The 15,136-nt window shown below is 39.7% G+C and overlaps 1 protein-coding gene and 1 long non-coding RNA gene across 2 annotated transcripts; one reads left to right on the plus strand and one right to left on the minus strand.

Moving 5' to 3' along the window:
- The first annotated feature begins 4,661 nt into the window (after nucleotides 1-4,661).
- Nucleotides 4,662-6,760, plus strand: LOC308395768 (uncharacterized protein). Its single transcript, XM_080880758.1, has 3 exons — nucleotides 4,662-4,796; nucleotides 5,128-5,304; nucleotides 6,194-6,760. Exons 2-3 carry the CDS (start codon nucleotides 5,168-5,170, stop codon nucleotides 6,462-6,464), a joined length of 408 nt encoding a protein of 135 aa, XP_080736884.1. The 5' UTR covers nucleotides 4,662-4,796; nucleotides 5,128-5,167; the 3' UTR covers nucleotides 6,465-6,760.
- Nucleotides 6,761-6,803: 43 nt separating this feature from the next.
- LOC308395770 lies at nucleotides 6,804-8,388 on the minus strand. The gene is made up of 2 exons (XR_013971455.1): nucleotides 7,904-8,388; nucleotides 6,804-7,068 (listed from the first exon to the last, which is right to left on the minus strand). It is a non-coding gene; the product is annotated as an uncharacterized lncRNA (long non-coding RNA).
- Between the last annotated feature and the right edge of the window lie 6,748 nt (nucleotides 8,389-15,136).

The raw sequence follows: 15,136 nt of genomic DNA on the forward strand, positions 1-15,136 counted from the left end.
CAGACCTCAGTGCAAGAAAGTTACTTACCAGAAATACAAGACATAAATACACACATAAACATTATAAGACATAAAAACAAGTCAAAGATATGTGCAATAATCAGACCTCAGTGCAAGAAAGTTACTTACCAGCAATACAAGAATTAAATACACACATAAACATTATAAGACATAAATACACACATAAACATTATAAGACATAAAAACAAATCAAAGATATTTGCAACAAACAGACCTCAGTGCAAGAAAGTTACTTACCAGCAATACAAGACATAAATACAGAGATAAACATTATGAGACATAAAAACAAGTCAAAGATATTTGCAATAAAGAGACCTCAGTGCAAGAAAGTTACTTACCAGAAATACAAGACATACATGCACACATAAACATTATAAGACATAAATACACACACAAACATTATAAGACATATAAACACACACAAACATTATAAGACATAAAAACAAGTCAAACATATTTGCAACAACCAGACCTCAGTGCAAGAAAGTTACTTACCGGCGATACAAGACATAAATACACAAATAAACATTATAAGACATAAAAACAAGTCAAAGATATTTGCAACAACCAGACCTCAGTGCAAGAAAGTTACTTACCGGCGATACAAGACATAAATACACATAAACATTATAAGACATAAAAACAAGTCAAAGATATTTGCAATAAACAGACCTCAGTGTAAGAAAGTTACTTACCAGCAATACAAAACATAAATACACACATAAACATTACAAGACATAAATACACACATAAACATTACAAGACATAAATACACACATAAACATTACAAGACATAAATACACACATAAACATTATAAGACAAAAAAACAAGTCAAACATATTTGCAATAAACAGACCTCAGTGCAAGACAGTTACTTACCAGAAATGCAAGACATAAATACACACACAAACATTATAAGACATAAAAACAAGTCAAACATATTTGCAACAACCAGACCTCAGTGCAAGAAAGTTACTTACCAGCAATACAAGACATAAATACACACATAAACATTATAGGACATAAAAACAAGTCAAAGATATTTGCAATAAACAGACCTCAGTGTAAGAAAGTTACTTACCAGCAATACAAGACATAAATACACACATAAACACTATAAGACATAAAAAAACAGATCAAAGATATTTGCAATAAACAGACCTCAGTGTAAGAAAGTTACTTACCAGCAATACAAAACATAAATACACACATAAACATTACAAGACATACTTACACACATAAACATTATAAGACATAAAAAAACAGATCAAAGATATTTGCAATAAACAGACCTCAGTGTAAGAAAGTTACTTACCAGCAATACAAAACATAAATACACACATAAACATTACAAGACATAAATACACACATAAACATTACAAGACATAAATACACACATAAACATTATAAGACAAAAAAACAAGTCAAAGATATTTGCAATAAAGAGACCTCAGTGCAAGAAAGTTACTTACCAGAAATACAAGACATACATGCACACATAAACATTATAAGACATAAATACACACACAAACATTATAAGACATAAAAACAAGTCAAACATATTTGCAATAAACAGACCTCAGTGCAAGACAGTTACTTACCAGAAATGCAAGACATAAATACACACACAAACATTATAAGACATAAAAACAAGTCAAACATATTTGCAACAACCAGACCTCAGTGCAAGAAAGTTACTTACCAGCAATACAAGACATAAATACACACATAAACATTATAAGACATAAAAACAAGTCAAAGATATTTGCAACAACCAGACCTCAGTGCAAGAAAGTTACTTACCGGCGATACAAGACATAAATACACATAAACATTATAAGACATAAAAACAAGTCAAAGATATTTGCAATAAACAGACCTCAGTGCAAGAAAGTTACTTACCAGCAATACAAGACATAAATACAGAGATAAACATTATGAGACATAAAAACAAGTCAAAGATATTTGCAATAAACAGACCTCAGTGTAAGAAAGTTACTTACCAGCAATACAAGACATAAATACATACATAAACATTACAAGACATACTTACACACATAAACATTATAAGACATAAAAAAACAGATCAAAGATATTTGCAATAAACAGACCTCAGTGTAAGAAAGTTACTTACCAGCAATACAAAACATAAATACACACATAAACATTATAAGACATAAAAACAAGTCAAAGATATTTGCAACAAACAGACCTCAGTGTAAGAAAGTTACTTACCAGCAATGCAAGACATACATACACATATAAACATTATAGAACATAAAAACAAGTCAAAGATATTTGCAATAAACAGACCTCAGTGCAAGAAAGTTACTTACCAGCAATACAAGACATAAATACACACTTAAATATTACAAGACATAAAGACAAGTGAAAGAGATTTGCAACAAACAGACCTAAAAGTAATAAAATGACTTTCCAGCATTGATTCCTCATTTTCAGGGAGGGTTTTTTCATCTTGCACTTCGCTGACACGCATCAGCATCCAGTTCTTTATGAGAAAAGGGGAAGACTGAGGGAGGGATATACTCACCGTCACCGACACGCTGGGCATCAGTGTCCTGTGCTTCATCAGAAGAGATGGCGTTCAGGAGACTGTCATCCAGGATCCTGATGACTTGAGGAAGGCCTTCTTCTGCAGGACGCTCAACCACATAGTCAAGACAGTCTGTAAGGAAACAAGTTTAAAATAACATTAGGAATGTAATAAACAGCCAGTGCTAAAGCAACAGACCTACATCTGTTAGTTTGAGCAGATGATGACAGAAGAGCATTTTAGGCTACATTTATGTCAGACTGAGTGACACTTCGACTTTTTCATGTGAGATCAAAAGATGTCAACTAAGTTCACATCATTAAGTGAAGCATCCATTTTTAATAGAAGAGCACCAAACCTCCCCCAAGGCAGCTCACTCTGTGCACACTACACTTTTATGGTAACACTATTTTATTTTGTATACATTCATTTTGTTTTATTTGTCCTTTTTAAACCTTTATGCAAACACTACGTTGGAGTCGGTAATGGATAATAGGTACTCATTTTTAAATAACTGGACATAAATAGCTTGTTACATAATTATACTACAGGAAATGTATAACTAACTAGGCAGCTCATTCTCTTATTTATTTATTTATTTATTACGATTCTTTCATTAACAATGTAACACATTTTGAAACAGCATCAGAAGTTTAATGTACCAATTTCATGTCCTAAATGTTCCCAATACAAACAAAGGCAGTGGAACTCCAAGCACATATTTTTAAAATAAAACACAAAATAAAACACACACATAAAGGTTTGACTTCATGATTATTTTGACTATGCTTAATGTTTTCAATATTATTTTTATATTATTTTATTTTGATTATTTTTTTTATCACTGCGTTATGTAGCTGGGAAAAAACGTTATAGTTTACCTAATGAAGCTTTTGATCCAGAGAAGAAAATGATGTCAGGAGCTACAGGGGATCTGGTGTGTTCACCTGCATGTTCTATCATTGTGACGAAATGCTGTTACCATAGAAACTGATTTTATTTTTATTCTTTTTTTGGGGAGTATTTTAAGAATCTTTGTCCGTTAAGCTAGTTTAACCATTTTATTGGGGGGCAGTGTCAAATTTGAAGCCTTCAATCAAAGTAACACCTTTTTTCACATTCATCCGCCACTCATTAATGAATTCTACAGCTGTCCCGCAAAATTTAAAGCATACACGCAATTTACCGGGAAAAATCTTGGAATACACATATTTTGATCACATTAAAATTTGATATTCACACTGGAACTTGTTAAATTATTATAGTTGTCTAGTGACTCTTAAAATAATTGAAGAATCTTTGAAACGTACCAGCCAGGTGACTTTCAATGAGTCCGGATCCACGACGAGCCAGCCAGCTTTGCTGTTATGAAACACGTCATAAAGCGACAGTACAAACGACTTCTTCGAGTCGTTTGTACTGTCGCTTTCTAGTAAATTCCGCTTTCTGTAGAAATATTCTCCAAAAGTTATCTTTCCACAAGCTGAGTTTGGAGCAGGTCAAGACAAGTTCACGAGCCAGCACAAAAGAACGAATGGAACGTTGTGGAAGTGCATTTAAACACTCGCCTTGGTTACGGTTGCCAACTGCGTGTGCACGTAATAAAACTATAAGAATGGAGCTCACTGCAATGTAATTTACAGTTAATTTATGGTCATTTATAGTTACTGCCGTTGTCACCCTTTATATGGGATGTAATATAAGCACGTAGGTATAGGTATATCCAGAAATAAACATAGATATTAGAAAGCAGCAAATCAGTAACTGAGATGTTTGCTTGAGTGAATAACATTAGCATATAGCTCATGGTAATATTACATCTTCACATTTTTCTTATCAAAGCTAACAATAACTTAGCGTTCTCGCTACTCACCATGCTGTAAAACAGGTATATGTTAGCAATGACACCATTTAACAGATATTAAAATGCTAGCCGCGCTAATTAGCCGAACGCGATGGACGCGAATAAAACGCCCCAAACGCCCCTAATTTGACGCGTGTACATTCGCGTCTCAACGCGTGTCCAAGAAAAATCAAATGTGGGAGGAATGTGGGAGGGAGTTGTGCCAGACCGGTATCTTTGCAAGATGGCAGCTATCGAGCTAGCGCTTGAAGAGAGAGTCTCCCTTCTCTATGTACTGTGGAGAGCAGAGCAGCAGCGTAAAAGACGTCCTCGCCGTACCTGGGTCCATCAGGTCCTCCAGAGGCATGAGCAGTTTGGTGAGTTTTTTTTTTGTTTTTTTGTTTTTTTTTTAAATAAACTTTATTTAACAAACAATGAGTATACAACATACGAACAGATGAAGTATACAAAACAACAGAACATGAACACACAAAGCCAGGGGTAAAAGAAAAAGGTAACAATTATAAGAATACACGCAAAAATTCACATACATAAATTGTTTTGAGAGCCTTTTTGTTGGTGGAGTCTGATATTGATTGTATGTACATTTCCACATCCTTAAAATAATGACAGAAATATGGTGTTTTGTTAGTAAACTTACATTTATGGATATAAAATTTAGCTAAAAGTATTAACAAATTTATCAAGTTTGGTGAGTTTCACCACTTGCTCCAGGAGCTGCGCCTGGATGACGGCCGATTCCAGCGCTATCACCGTCGGCCAGTTTGAGGACCTGCTTTCCCTCGTCGGTCCCAGCATTGCCCGCCTAGACACCAACTACAGACGCTCAATCCCACCTGCAGAGCGCCTGTCCGTCTGCCTGAGGTTAGTAAAACTATTTAATACGGTAGTCCTTTATTGATATCTGTGCTAATATGCTAATCCATCCAGTTATACACTGCTAACATGGATGTGCTATGCTAACAGTGAATGCTGTCGGTGTTTACTGAAAGCAAACTGTGGTACAGAGACGACTCTTTATAATATTTCTAGTGATACTCAGAAGGTCTCATCAAGTCCCGATTTAATTCGATTTATGCTGTTATCAGTGTTTGAATGATAGCATGGCTGTGGTGTCACATCAATGTATGCGCTCGGTGTTTGCTGATATCAAACTGTAGCATTAGGACCACTGAGTTAACCTTGTAGTGATACTCACTCCTTTTTATTTAGACCTGGTTTAATTCTGGGATAGTTGAATATTTGTATATAATCCCTGCAGCTGTCAGACTCTATAGCAGGGGTCACAGCCTTTATTAAAACAGAGTTAGATAAAACTGTGAACAGTTTGGTTCATCTCTAGTTACATGGTTCTATCTTGATAAGCTATGTCTTATCACAGATTAATTTTTCAAAAATATTAATGATTTAAGCAAGGAAAGGGCTACATGTCAACATACAACTCTTTATTTCTATTAATGTCTTACTTCATTCCTACCTGATTGACATGTTTAGGAATTATGAGTGATTGGCTCACTGTAGTTGTGAAAGTTGCTACCAATCAAATTATGATATGTTAAAGTTAAAACAAAACACAACTGTTTTAGATATTATCTAATATACATTTTGTAATTATCCTTATAATTACAAAAGGTTTTATGTAAGATTCATGTTTTGTGATTTAAATCTGACATCACAAAAGTATTTTGGAATTTGAATGATGTATTTTGTAACTGCAGTACACATAATACTGATTTTGAACAATTTTGTCCAGGTTCCTTGTCACCGGGGACTCCTTCAGGACCATCGCGTTCAGTTTCAGAGTCGGTGTGTCCACGGTGAGCCAGATCACCCCCCAGGCAGCGACGTCCATCTGGGACTGTCTAGTGGACGACTTCATGGCTGTGCCTTCACCTGGAGACTGGCGCTCCATCACAGAGGGATTCCAGGAGCGCTGGAACTTTCCTCTGTGCTGTGCAGCTCTGGATGGGAAGCACATCCAGACAAAGGCACCCCATATATCATATAGGAGACACACACATTGATATACACTAAATATTCATTTCATTTCTTTTTTGTGGTGCCCAAATTGATGCACCTGCTTGATTTTGTTTAAACAATTATTGCACACTTTCTGTAAATCCAGTAAACTTCTTTTCACTTCTCAAATATCACTGTGTGTGTCTCCTGTATGATATTTAACTGACATTTTTTATTGTAACAACCAACAATTTATACAGGAAAATAATGTCTATTAACAAGGTTGCCCAAACTTCTGCATCCCACTGTATCAGTATATTTTGTCATTAGTATAATATGAAATAAATTCTACATGTGTCAAGTCGTGTGCCAACATTTGCTGTGTAGTAGAACTGAGACATTAGTCATTATAAACATTTATTTGAAATAATATTAAAAGTCTCAAACAGAAAAACATTAAACATAAATATATAAAATATAAGAATTTACAGAGAGACAGGAATAAAAAGGACCAGCTGCTCTCCAGAGCAGGAACAAGGCTGAGGAGGAAATGCTCCATTGGAGACTGGTGTGGCCTCTTCAGGGACTCCAGGATGGCCAGCTCCACCGCCGATGGACCGTCCTGGGACCCGTCCCTCATCTGCCTCGGAGCCGTCCTCCTCTGTGGGCCTGTAAAACAGCACAAAACACAAAGAAATGAGAAGGCTGCTACTAGATTTTAATTTCAACATTGAAAAAAAAAAAAAACAATAACAGGATATAATCAGATTGGTTGTAGATATTTAGTAAAGGTGATCACAAGGGAATCCCACCGACTAAAAAGGTATCAGTGCTTGCTGTACATATCTGTGGGTGCAGCAGCAGGAGCTCAGGGACTGGGGATGCTCTGCTGCAGAATCAGTTGGTTCTATCAATACAGTATTAAATGTTAACAGGTTCGATATAATAATCGTAGAGTAGACAGTGGTCCCTCATTTATTGCAGGGGTTCTCAGAATAACTAGCCCCTGGTCACAGTTCTCACAATTGATTCTCAAAGTGCAAACCTTTGTAGATTGCAAAACGTAAAAGTATTATTATGCCGCGGTTTGTCTTCATCTGCCCGCCACTTTCGTGCGCCTTTTTCCCTCACGGTGCAGGTGTCTATTTCCGAATGAGGCTCATAGTTATGGGTGTTTTTGTGCTGTTTTTTCTATTGGACGCGATGGTTATCAAAACCAAACGTGATAAATTTGGCAAGCGCAGGAGATTTGTCAATCAGGCTGCAGAATGCAATGCTGTACTGTGCAATAAAAAATCAGCGAAAAAGCAAAGCAGTGACGGATGAACAGCGGGACCACTGTGTGCTGTTTATTAATAAACAATAAAATATATTCCTAAATGATAACATGCATAAAAGCAGAACGGTATTTGTACGTCAGTGGGAAAATAGCGGTGGCTTGCTAGCTTTTGTGCGGCTTCCCCGGGTCAGTGAAAACTTTCAAAAGAGAAATGAATGAACTTACCAGGTTGCCCGATCTCTTCACATATCTTCCTCCAAGCTCGGTCCTTTTTATTCCTGTCTCGGTACTGAAAGCAGCTGGTGTTGTACAGCTCCGAGTTGTTTGCTACCGCATTGATTAGCCTTCCCCTCCATTGAAGTATGAAAGGCTTTGGCTGGATCTGCCCCTTTGACCTAGGTAACAGCCACATCACCAGGCTCCTGATTGGTTGTCGCGGCGCGATTTGACGCTGGAGTTCAGATTTTTCCAACTCGAGCGGTAGACGCGAAACGCGCGTATGCACAAAATGCAACACAAAAACTCACGCGCGTGGTTTTATTCGCGAGTCAAACGCGCCAGACGCGCTACACTGACGCGCGTTTCACGCGTTTTCGCGTTTTCGCGACGCAAATCTGCTTCCGAATTTTCGCGGGACCCGCAATCGCGCGTCATCGCGCCTTTCCATTGACTTTACATGTAAACCTGACGCTCTATTCGCGTCCATCGCGTTCGGTGTGAACACACCGTAGTGGTCATAAGCGAACTGTGCCAACCTTGAGCACGAACATCAATCTTGTAAAGCTCACTATTAAACTGACAAAAAGCCTTAGAGCCTAGAAACTATGATATTTACAACTGTGTTATGTTTGTGTCATAGCATATAGCAAGACCCCATAACGATAACTGACCTTTGACCTCTTCTCCAGATTAATCTTCAGATCAAAGAGATAATGCTATATACAGCTATTTTAACACTATGTTTCTTACTGCCATTGTCTGACATAATATCCTTGAATCTTTTTCTAATTCAACACTTAATATAAACACTGCATGTGAAGGAAATTGCCTTCCCGGGTTTCCTCCGTGGCGTGAGCGATAAGCAGAGTTTGTCCTTTCCTTATAAGACTCCTAATTATTCAAAGTAACACTCAGGTATGCCGTTCAGCGGGGTTAGTTACGATATCGGGAGCAGCTAGGAGAACAAAGTGATACAGAAACTGTTCAGATTGCTTTCCCAGAATCAACTCAAAGGTTTATTTGATACACAGCAGTTTATATAGAGAAAAAAGGTTCGTGTGTCAGCTTTCCCAGTTCAAACCGGTACAGACTAAATAAGGAAACGTCTTCCTGCCTTCTGAGCAAAGTATCCCTTGTGTAGTTTATCAGTTCAGCTATAATTTATGATCATCCCAGCAAAATACACTCCTAGACATAAAATACAGAGTTCTTTCATTAGTGAATTCTGAGACAAACCACCTAGCCTTTAACGAGCCTTTTTCTAAGAGATAAGGAAGGGAGGATGGGAGTAAGGAAGTGGTCTCATCTCTGTGGTGTTTTCGACCTTGGGGTACCAGCTTGTGAGTCCTACACATTAATTCTTGGGTCACAGAGAAAGAGAAAAACAACTAGTAGATGAGCCTTATTGAGTAACAGTTTTCCTGTATAAAACAATATCCCGTAAATGCTTACCGTGGTATCAAAATATCATAACAGCATGTTTATTTAAAAATTAAGAATTAAAAACGCTCCTTGTAATGCCAACTTTTGTTTTCAAATGTAAATAAAGTATATCAACTAACATACTGGACACTGTTCTGCTGAACAACACACATATTACCAATATTGTAGCTGGTGTTTTTTTAGTAATTTATTATTTTATTTGTCATACAATTTAAAACTTTAATAACCTTTTCAATAAAACAAAGTATCAGATGTAATTATTCTGAAACTAAGTCTAAGCTTCCCATAACTTTTTATTGCAAGTTACATTACTGACATAATAAACATAAAATGTTTGTATTGTTCATCCACAAGTCCAGTCTCTGGCTCAAACAACACAGAAGCTTGGTGTGTTTGTTTCTCAGTCCAGGCATTACTGCTTGAATGCCTGTCATGAATTTAGGTAATTCAAATGCAATTGCCTAAAGAAAGTCTTTTACATTGTCCCAACTTCCCTTAAGTACAGTGGCTGGAGATGTGGGCTGGAGATGCAATGAAAGTAAAGAAGAGAAAACAATGTACAACGAGGGAAAAAAATAACCAACTATATACATGGTGTATGCGTAAGAAACATTGAAACAGAAACATTGTGGGTGTATACAAGGGCAGTTATATAATAAAATAAATAGGGGTGAAATGGTAAAAGGCCTGTATTTGCATAGCGCTTTTCGGACCCCAAAGCGCTTTACACATCCAGTCATCCACCCATTCACACACTGGTGATGGCAAGCTACATTGTAGCCACAGCCACCCTGGGACGCACTGACAGAAGCGAGGCTGCCGGACACTGGCGCCACCGGGCCTTCTGACCACCACCAATAGGCAACAGTTGAAGTGTCTTGCCCAAGGACACAACGACCGAGCCTGTCCAGCGCACTCTCGATAGTGGCACGGTAGAAGGACACTAGGAGGTCAGTCTGAAGCCTGTTCTATCTCAAAACCATCAAGAAATGGAGGCTAGGAATGGGAATGGTTGGCTAAATGGTACTCTGACTTTTTGGTCAGTCTGGCTACAGTGCTGAAGTGAAACTCAGGGTTGTTCTTATTTTCTTCAATCAGTAATGAATAGTAAGATGTTCTAGCTTTTTTAATAAAGCAGGCTAAATGATGAGCTATTACATTTTTGCACACCATTTCATCTCCAGCTTACGAGCTATCTGTTAAATGTTCAGTTTCTATGTCGTATGTTAAAACAAGATCTAGAGTGTGTGTGATGGACCGAGTTGAAAAACAGGAGTCCCAGGAATTATTAGAAAAATATAGTTTCCATTTATTTAACCCCAAAAATTATATTTACAAGAGTAATAAATGTTGAGCTCATAAAAGAGGTCAAAGAAACAAAACTGAACTCAGGCAAACACTGCAAACTTAACTGACCAAATGACTGCCCAAACATACATAATTGACCTAAACATGAAATAACATACAAGGGTATATATAATGGCTGATCAGACCATTGTGACACATGAGGGGTAACAAAACAAACACAATCATAAATCACAACCGATGCAGTACAATCTAGTTTGTTAATAAACTAAACACTAAAGAAGAAAATCAAAAAACCCCATTAAACCCTAAACTCAAATATTTAATTAAATACAAACAGATTACACGCTGTCATTTTGAGCAATACAAATAATAAAACATTTTAACTGTCAGATAATTTCAAATGCAACAAACATCAGTAAACACGAGCCCCCCCCCCCCCCCCCCACCCCACACACACACACACACACACACACACACACACACACACACACACACACACACACACACACACCCATCCCTATGTGATTGTGGAATATATATGCAGTTTTGGTCCTGTCAAATCCTGAGCGATCTGTTCCTGTACTATTAGATCTGGTGAGGTTGTTTGTTATGCAATTAACTGGTAGAAGAGTGAGTTTGTGGCTTTAACTGCAAACCTGGATGTTGATTTCTTGAAAACTTTGCTTTTTAAAATTACAGACAATAATAATTAAATGCACTTAAGAACAGGACGCAGCAACACTACATATGAGCAGGTGGAGGGATGTCTGGGATCTTCTGTTAACCGTCTGGGTAGGGGGGCTGGGAGGAGGTGCTGGCCACTGCAACTCCCTCTGGCCTCTGCTCTGTGGCTGCTGGGTGATCTCTTGTTTAGGGCTCTCCTCAGCTCTTCCCAGGAGGGTGGCACGGTTGCCCCCCTGGTGGTCCTCCTTGGGTCCTCATATTCTGGGGCCTCTGGATGTCTGGGGCCTGGATCTCCTCCATACATGCTTCATGCCCTGGGGGACTGGGCTATGGCTCCCCACACTCCACACACCCCACAGATCGTTACATGGAGAAACCTTTTGAATACAAGCATGCTGATCCACACAGGTGTGCACACAGGCGAACACACGGGTTTTCACAGACACAAACTACACCTTTCTTGGCTGCTACCTCAAAGCACATTGTGCGCTGTCGATCTTGCGTACCTTTCTCACCATCTCTTCTCCCCTCTATTTTTCTTTCTCCCCCTCTCTTTCTTTCATTCTTTCTCCCTGTCTTATCCCCCAGTCATGTCTGTCCTGTCTGTAACAACCGAAAATCAAATCAAATAAATACATATTTATAATTTAAAAAGAAAGAAAGAAAGAAAATTACAGACAGACTTAAATACCTTGGTGTTCTTTTGCCCAATGATCCTAAATTGATCTTTAAGTTGAATTATCTTGAACAAGTTGAAAAAACTGTAAAAGGACATTGAGAAATGGAGGGCTCTCCCTATTTGCATGATGAGTCGCATAAATGCAATCAAAATGGTTTCTCTCCCTAAATTCTTATGTCTGTTTTTAAACGTACCTATCTTTTTGAATAAGCAATTTTTCAAATGATCGAGTCAGTAGTATTACCATTTGTTTGGGGCTATAAAAATCATAGGATATCAAAAGTTGATCTATCTAAGTCTAAACTTGAGGCTGGATTTGGTCTGCCATGTTTTTAGTTTTATTATTGGGCTGCAAATGCTAGAACTCTTGCTTAGTGGCAGGAAGGGTACAAAAAGGTCATGTCTGCAAATTAATTGATATATTTAACTAACTTAATTTTTACCTTTCTTTGTTTATTATCATATAAACAGTACAGTGATTACATGCATTATATACAGTGATATATATATATATATATATCACTGTATATAATGCATGTAATCACTGTACTGTTTATATGATAATAAACAAAGAAAGGTAAAAATTAAGTTATATATATATATATATATATATAAAAAACACTCAGCACGCCCCCTGCGGGCGGTTTATCCTTCAAGCTCGGGTCCTCTACCAGAGGCCTGGGAGCTTGAGGGTCCTGCGCAGTATCTTAGCTGTTCCCAGGACTGCACTCTTCTGGACAGAGATCTCCGATGTTGTTCCCGGGATCTGCTGGAGCCACTCGCCTATCTTGGGGGTCACCGCACCTAGTGCTCCGATTACCACGGGGACCACCGTTACCTTCACCCTCCACATCCTCTCGAGCTCTTCTCTGAGCCCTTGGTATTTCTCCAGCTTCTCGTGTTCCTTCTTCCTGATATTGCTGTCATTCGGAACCGCTACATCGATCACTACGGCCGTCTTCTTCTGTTTGTCTACCACCACTATGTCCGGTTGGTTAGCCACCACCATTTTGTCCGTCTGTATCTGGAAGTCCCACAGGATCTTAGCTCGGTCATTCTCCACCACCCTTGGGGGCATCTCCCATTTTGACCTCGGGACTTCCAGGTTATACTCGGCACAGATGTTCCTGTACACTATGCCGGCCACTTGGTTATGGCGTTCCATGTATGCCTTGCCTGCTAGCATCTTGCACCCTGCTGTTATGTGCTGGATTGTCTCTGGGGCATCTTTACACAGCCTGCACCTGGGGTCTTGCCTGGTGTGATAGACCCCAGCCTCTATGGATCTTGTGCTCAGAGCTTGTTCTTGTGCTGCCATGATTAGTGCCTCTGTGCTGTCTTTCAGTCCAGCTTTGTCCAGCCACTGGTAGGATTTCTGGATATCAGCCACCTCCTCTATCTGCCGGTGGTACATACCGTGCAGGGCCCTGTCCTTCCATGATGGTTCCTCGTCTCCCTCCTCTTTCTTGGGTTTCTGCTGCCTGAGGTATTCACTGAGCACTCGGTCAGTTGGGGCCATCTTCCCAATGTATTCTTGGATGTTTGTTGTCTCATCCTGGACTGTGGTGCTGACACTCACCAGTCCCCGGCCCCCTTCCTTCCGCTTAGCGTACAGCCTCAGGGTGCTGGACTTGGGGTGAAACCCTCCATGCATGGTAAGGAGCTTTCTTGTCTTTATGTCAGTGGCTTCTATCTCCTCCTTTGGCCAGCCTATTACCCCAGCAGGGTACCTGATCACGGGCAGGGCGTACGTGTTGATGGCCCGGATCTTGTTCTTACCATTCAGCTGACTCCTCAGGACTTGCCTGACCCTCTGCAGGTACTTGGTGGTTGCAGCTTTTCTAGCGGCCTCTTCATGGTTCCCATTCGCCTGCGGGATCCCCAAGTACTTGTAACTGTCCTCTATATCTGCAATGTTGCCTTCTGGTAGTTCAATCCCCTCAGTTCTGACTACCTTCCCTCTCTTTGTTACCATCCGACTACACTTCTCCAGTCCGAACGACATTCCAATGTCATTGCTGTATAGCCTGGTAGTGTGGATCAGTGAATCGATGTCTCGTTCACTCTTGGCATACAGCTTGATGTCATCCATGTACAGGAGGTGGCTGACAACTGCTCCGTTCCGTAGTCGGTATCCGTAGCCAGTCTTGTTAATGATCTCACTGAGGGGGTTCAGGCCTATGCAGAACAGCAGTGGGGACAGAGCATCTCCTTGGTAGATCCCGCACTTGATGGTGACTTGTGCTATGGGCTTGGAGTTGGCCTCTAGTGTTGTACGCCACATCCCCATTGAGTTCCTGATGAAGGCTCTTAGGGTCCCATTGATCTTGTACAATTCTAGGCATTCCAGTATCCAGCTGTGGGGCATTGAGTCATAGGCCTTCTTGTAATCAATCCAGGCAGTGCACAGGTTGGTCAGTCTGGTCTTGCAGTCTCGGCTGATTGTTCTGTCTACCAGTAGCTGGTGTTTTGCGCCTCTGGTATTCTTGCCAATTCCTTTCTGTGTCCCACTCATGTATTGACCCATGTGCCTGTTCATCTTAGCCGATATGATGCCTGACAGGAGCTTCCATGTAGTACTGAGGCAGGTTATTGGTCGGTAGTTGGAGGGGACCGGTCCCTTCTTGGGGTCCTTGGGGATCAGGACCGTCCGGCCTTCAGTTAGCCATTCCGGGTGTCTCTCGTTAACTAGCAGCTGGTTCATTTGTGCTGCCAGACGCTCGTGGAGTGCAGTTAGCTTCTTCAGCCAGTAGGCGTGAACCATGTCGGGCCCTGGTGCTGTCCAACTCTTCATACTGGAGACCCTTTCTTGGATATCTGCCACTGTGATGGTTACTGGACCCTGTTCAGGGAGGTCGCTGTGGTCTGCCCTCAGATCCTCTAGCCACTGAGCATTGCCGTTATGGGTTGCATCCTTCTCCCATATGCTCTTCCAGTATTGCTCCGTCTCCAGCCTTGGTGGTGCTGTTCTCTTATTGTTCCCTTGCCACTGAGAGTACACTGAGAGTATGTATATATATATATATATATATATATATATATATATATATATATATATATATCACTGTAATGTAATGTCAGTCTTTGTCATGTTAACTTGTGTTTATTTTCGCTGAGTCCTCTCA

The sequence above is a fragment of the Rhamphochromis sp. 'chilingali' genome (assembly GCF_963969265.1).
Source record: "Rhamphochromis sp. 'chilingali' genome assembly, chromosome: 4".
Classification (NCBI taxonomy): domain Eukaryota; kingdom Metazoa; phylum Chordata; class Actinopteri; order Cichliformes; family Cichlidae; genus Rhamphochromis; species Rhamphochromis sp. 'chilingali'.

What these genes read in the sequence shown, in the direction of transcription:
- LOC308395768 (XM_080880758.1), top strand. Translation starts at nt 5,168, where the DNA reads ATGACGGCCGATTCCAGCGCTATCACCGTCGGCCAGTTTGAGGACCTG. An exon ending in CGCCTGTCCGTCTGCCTGAG is followed by an intron (nt 5,305 to 6,193) that starts GTTAGTAAAACT and finishes AATTTTGTCCAG; the next exon opens with GTTCCTTGTCACCGGGGACT.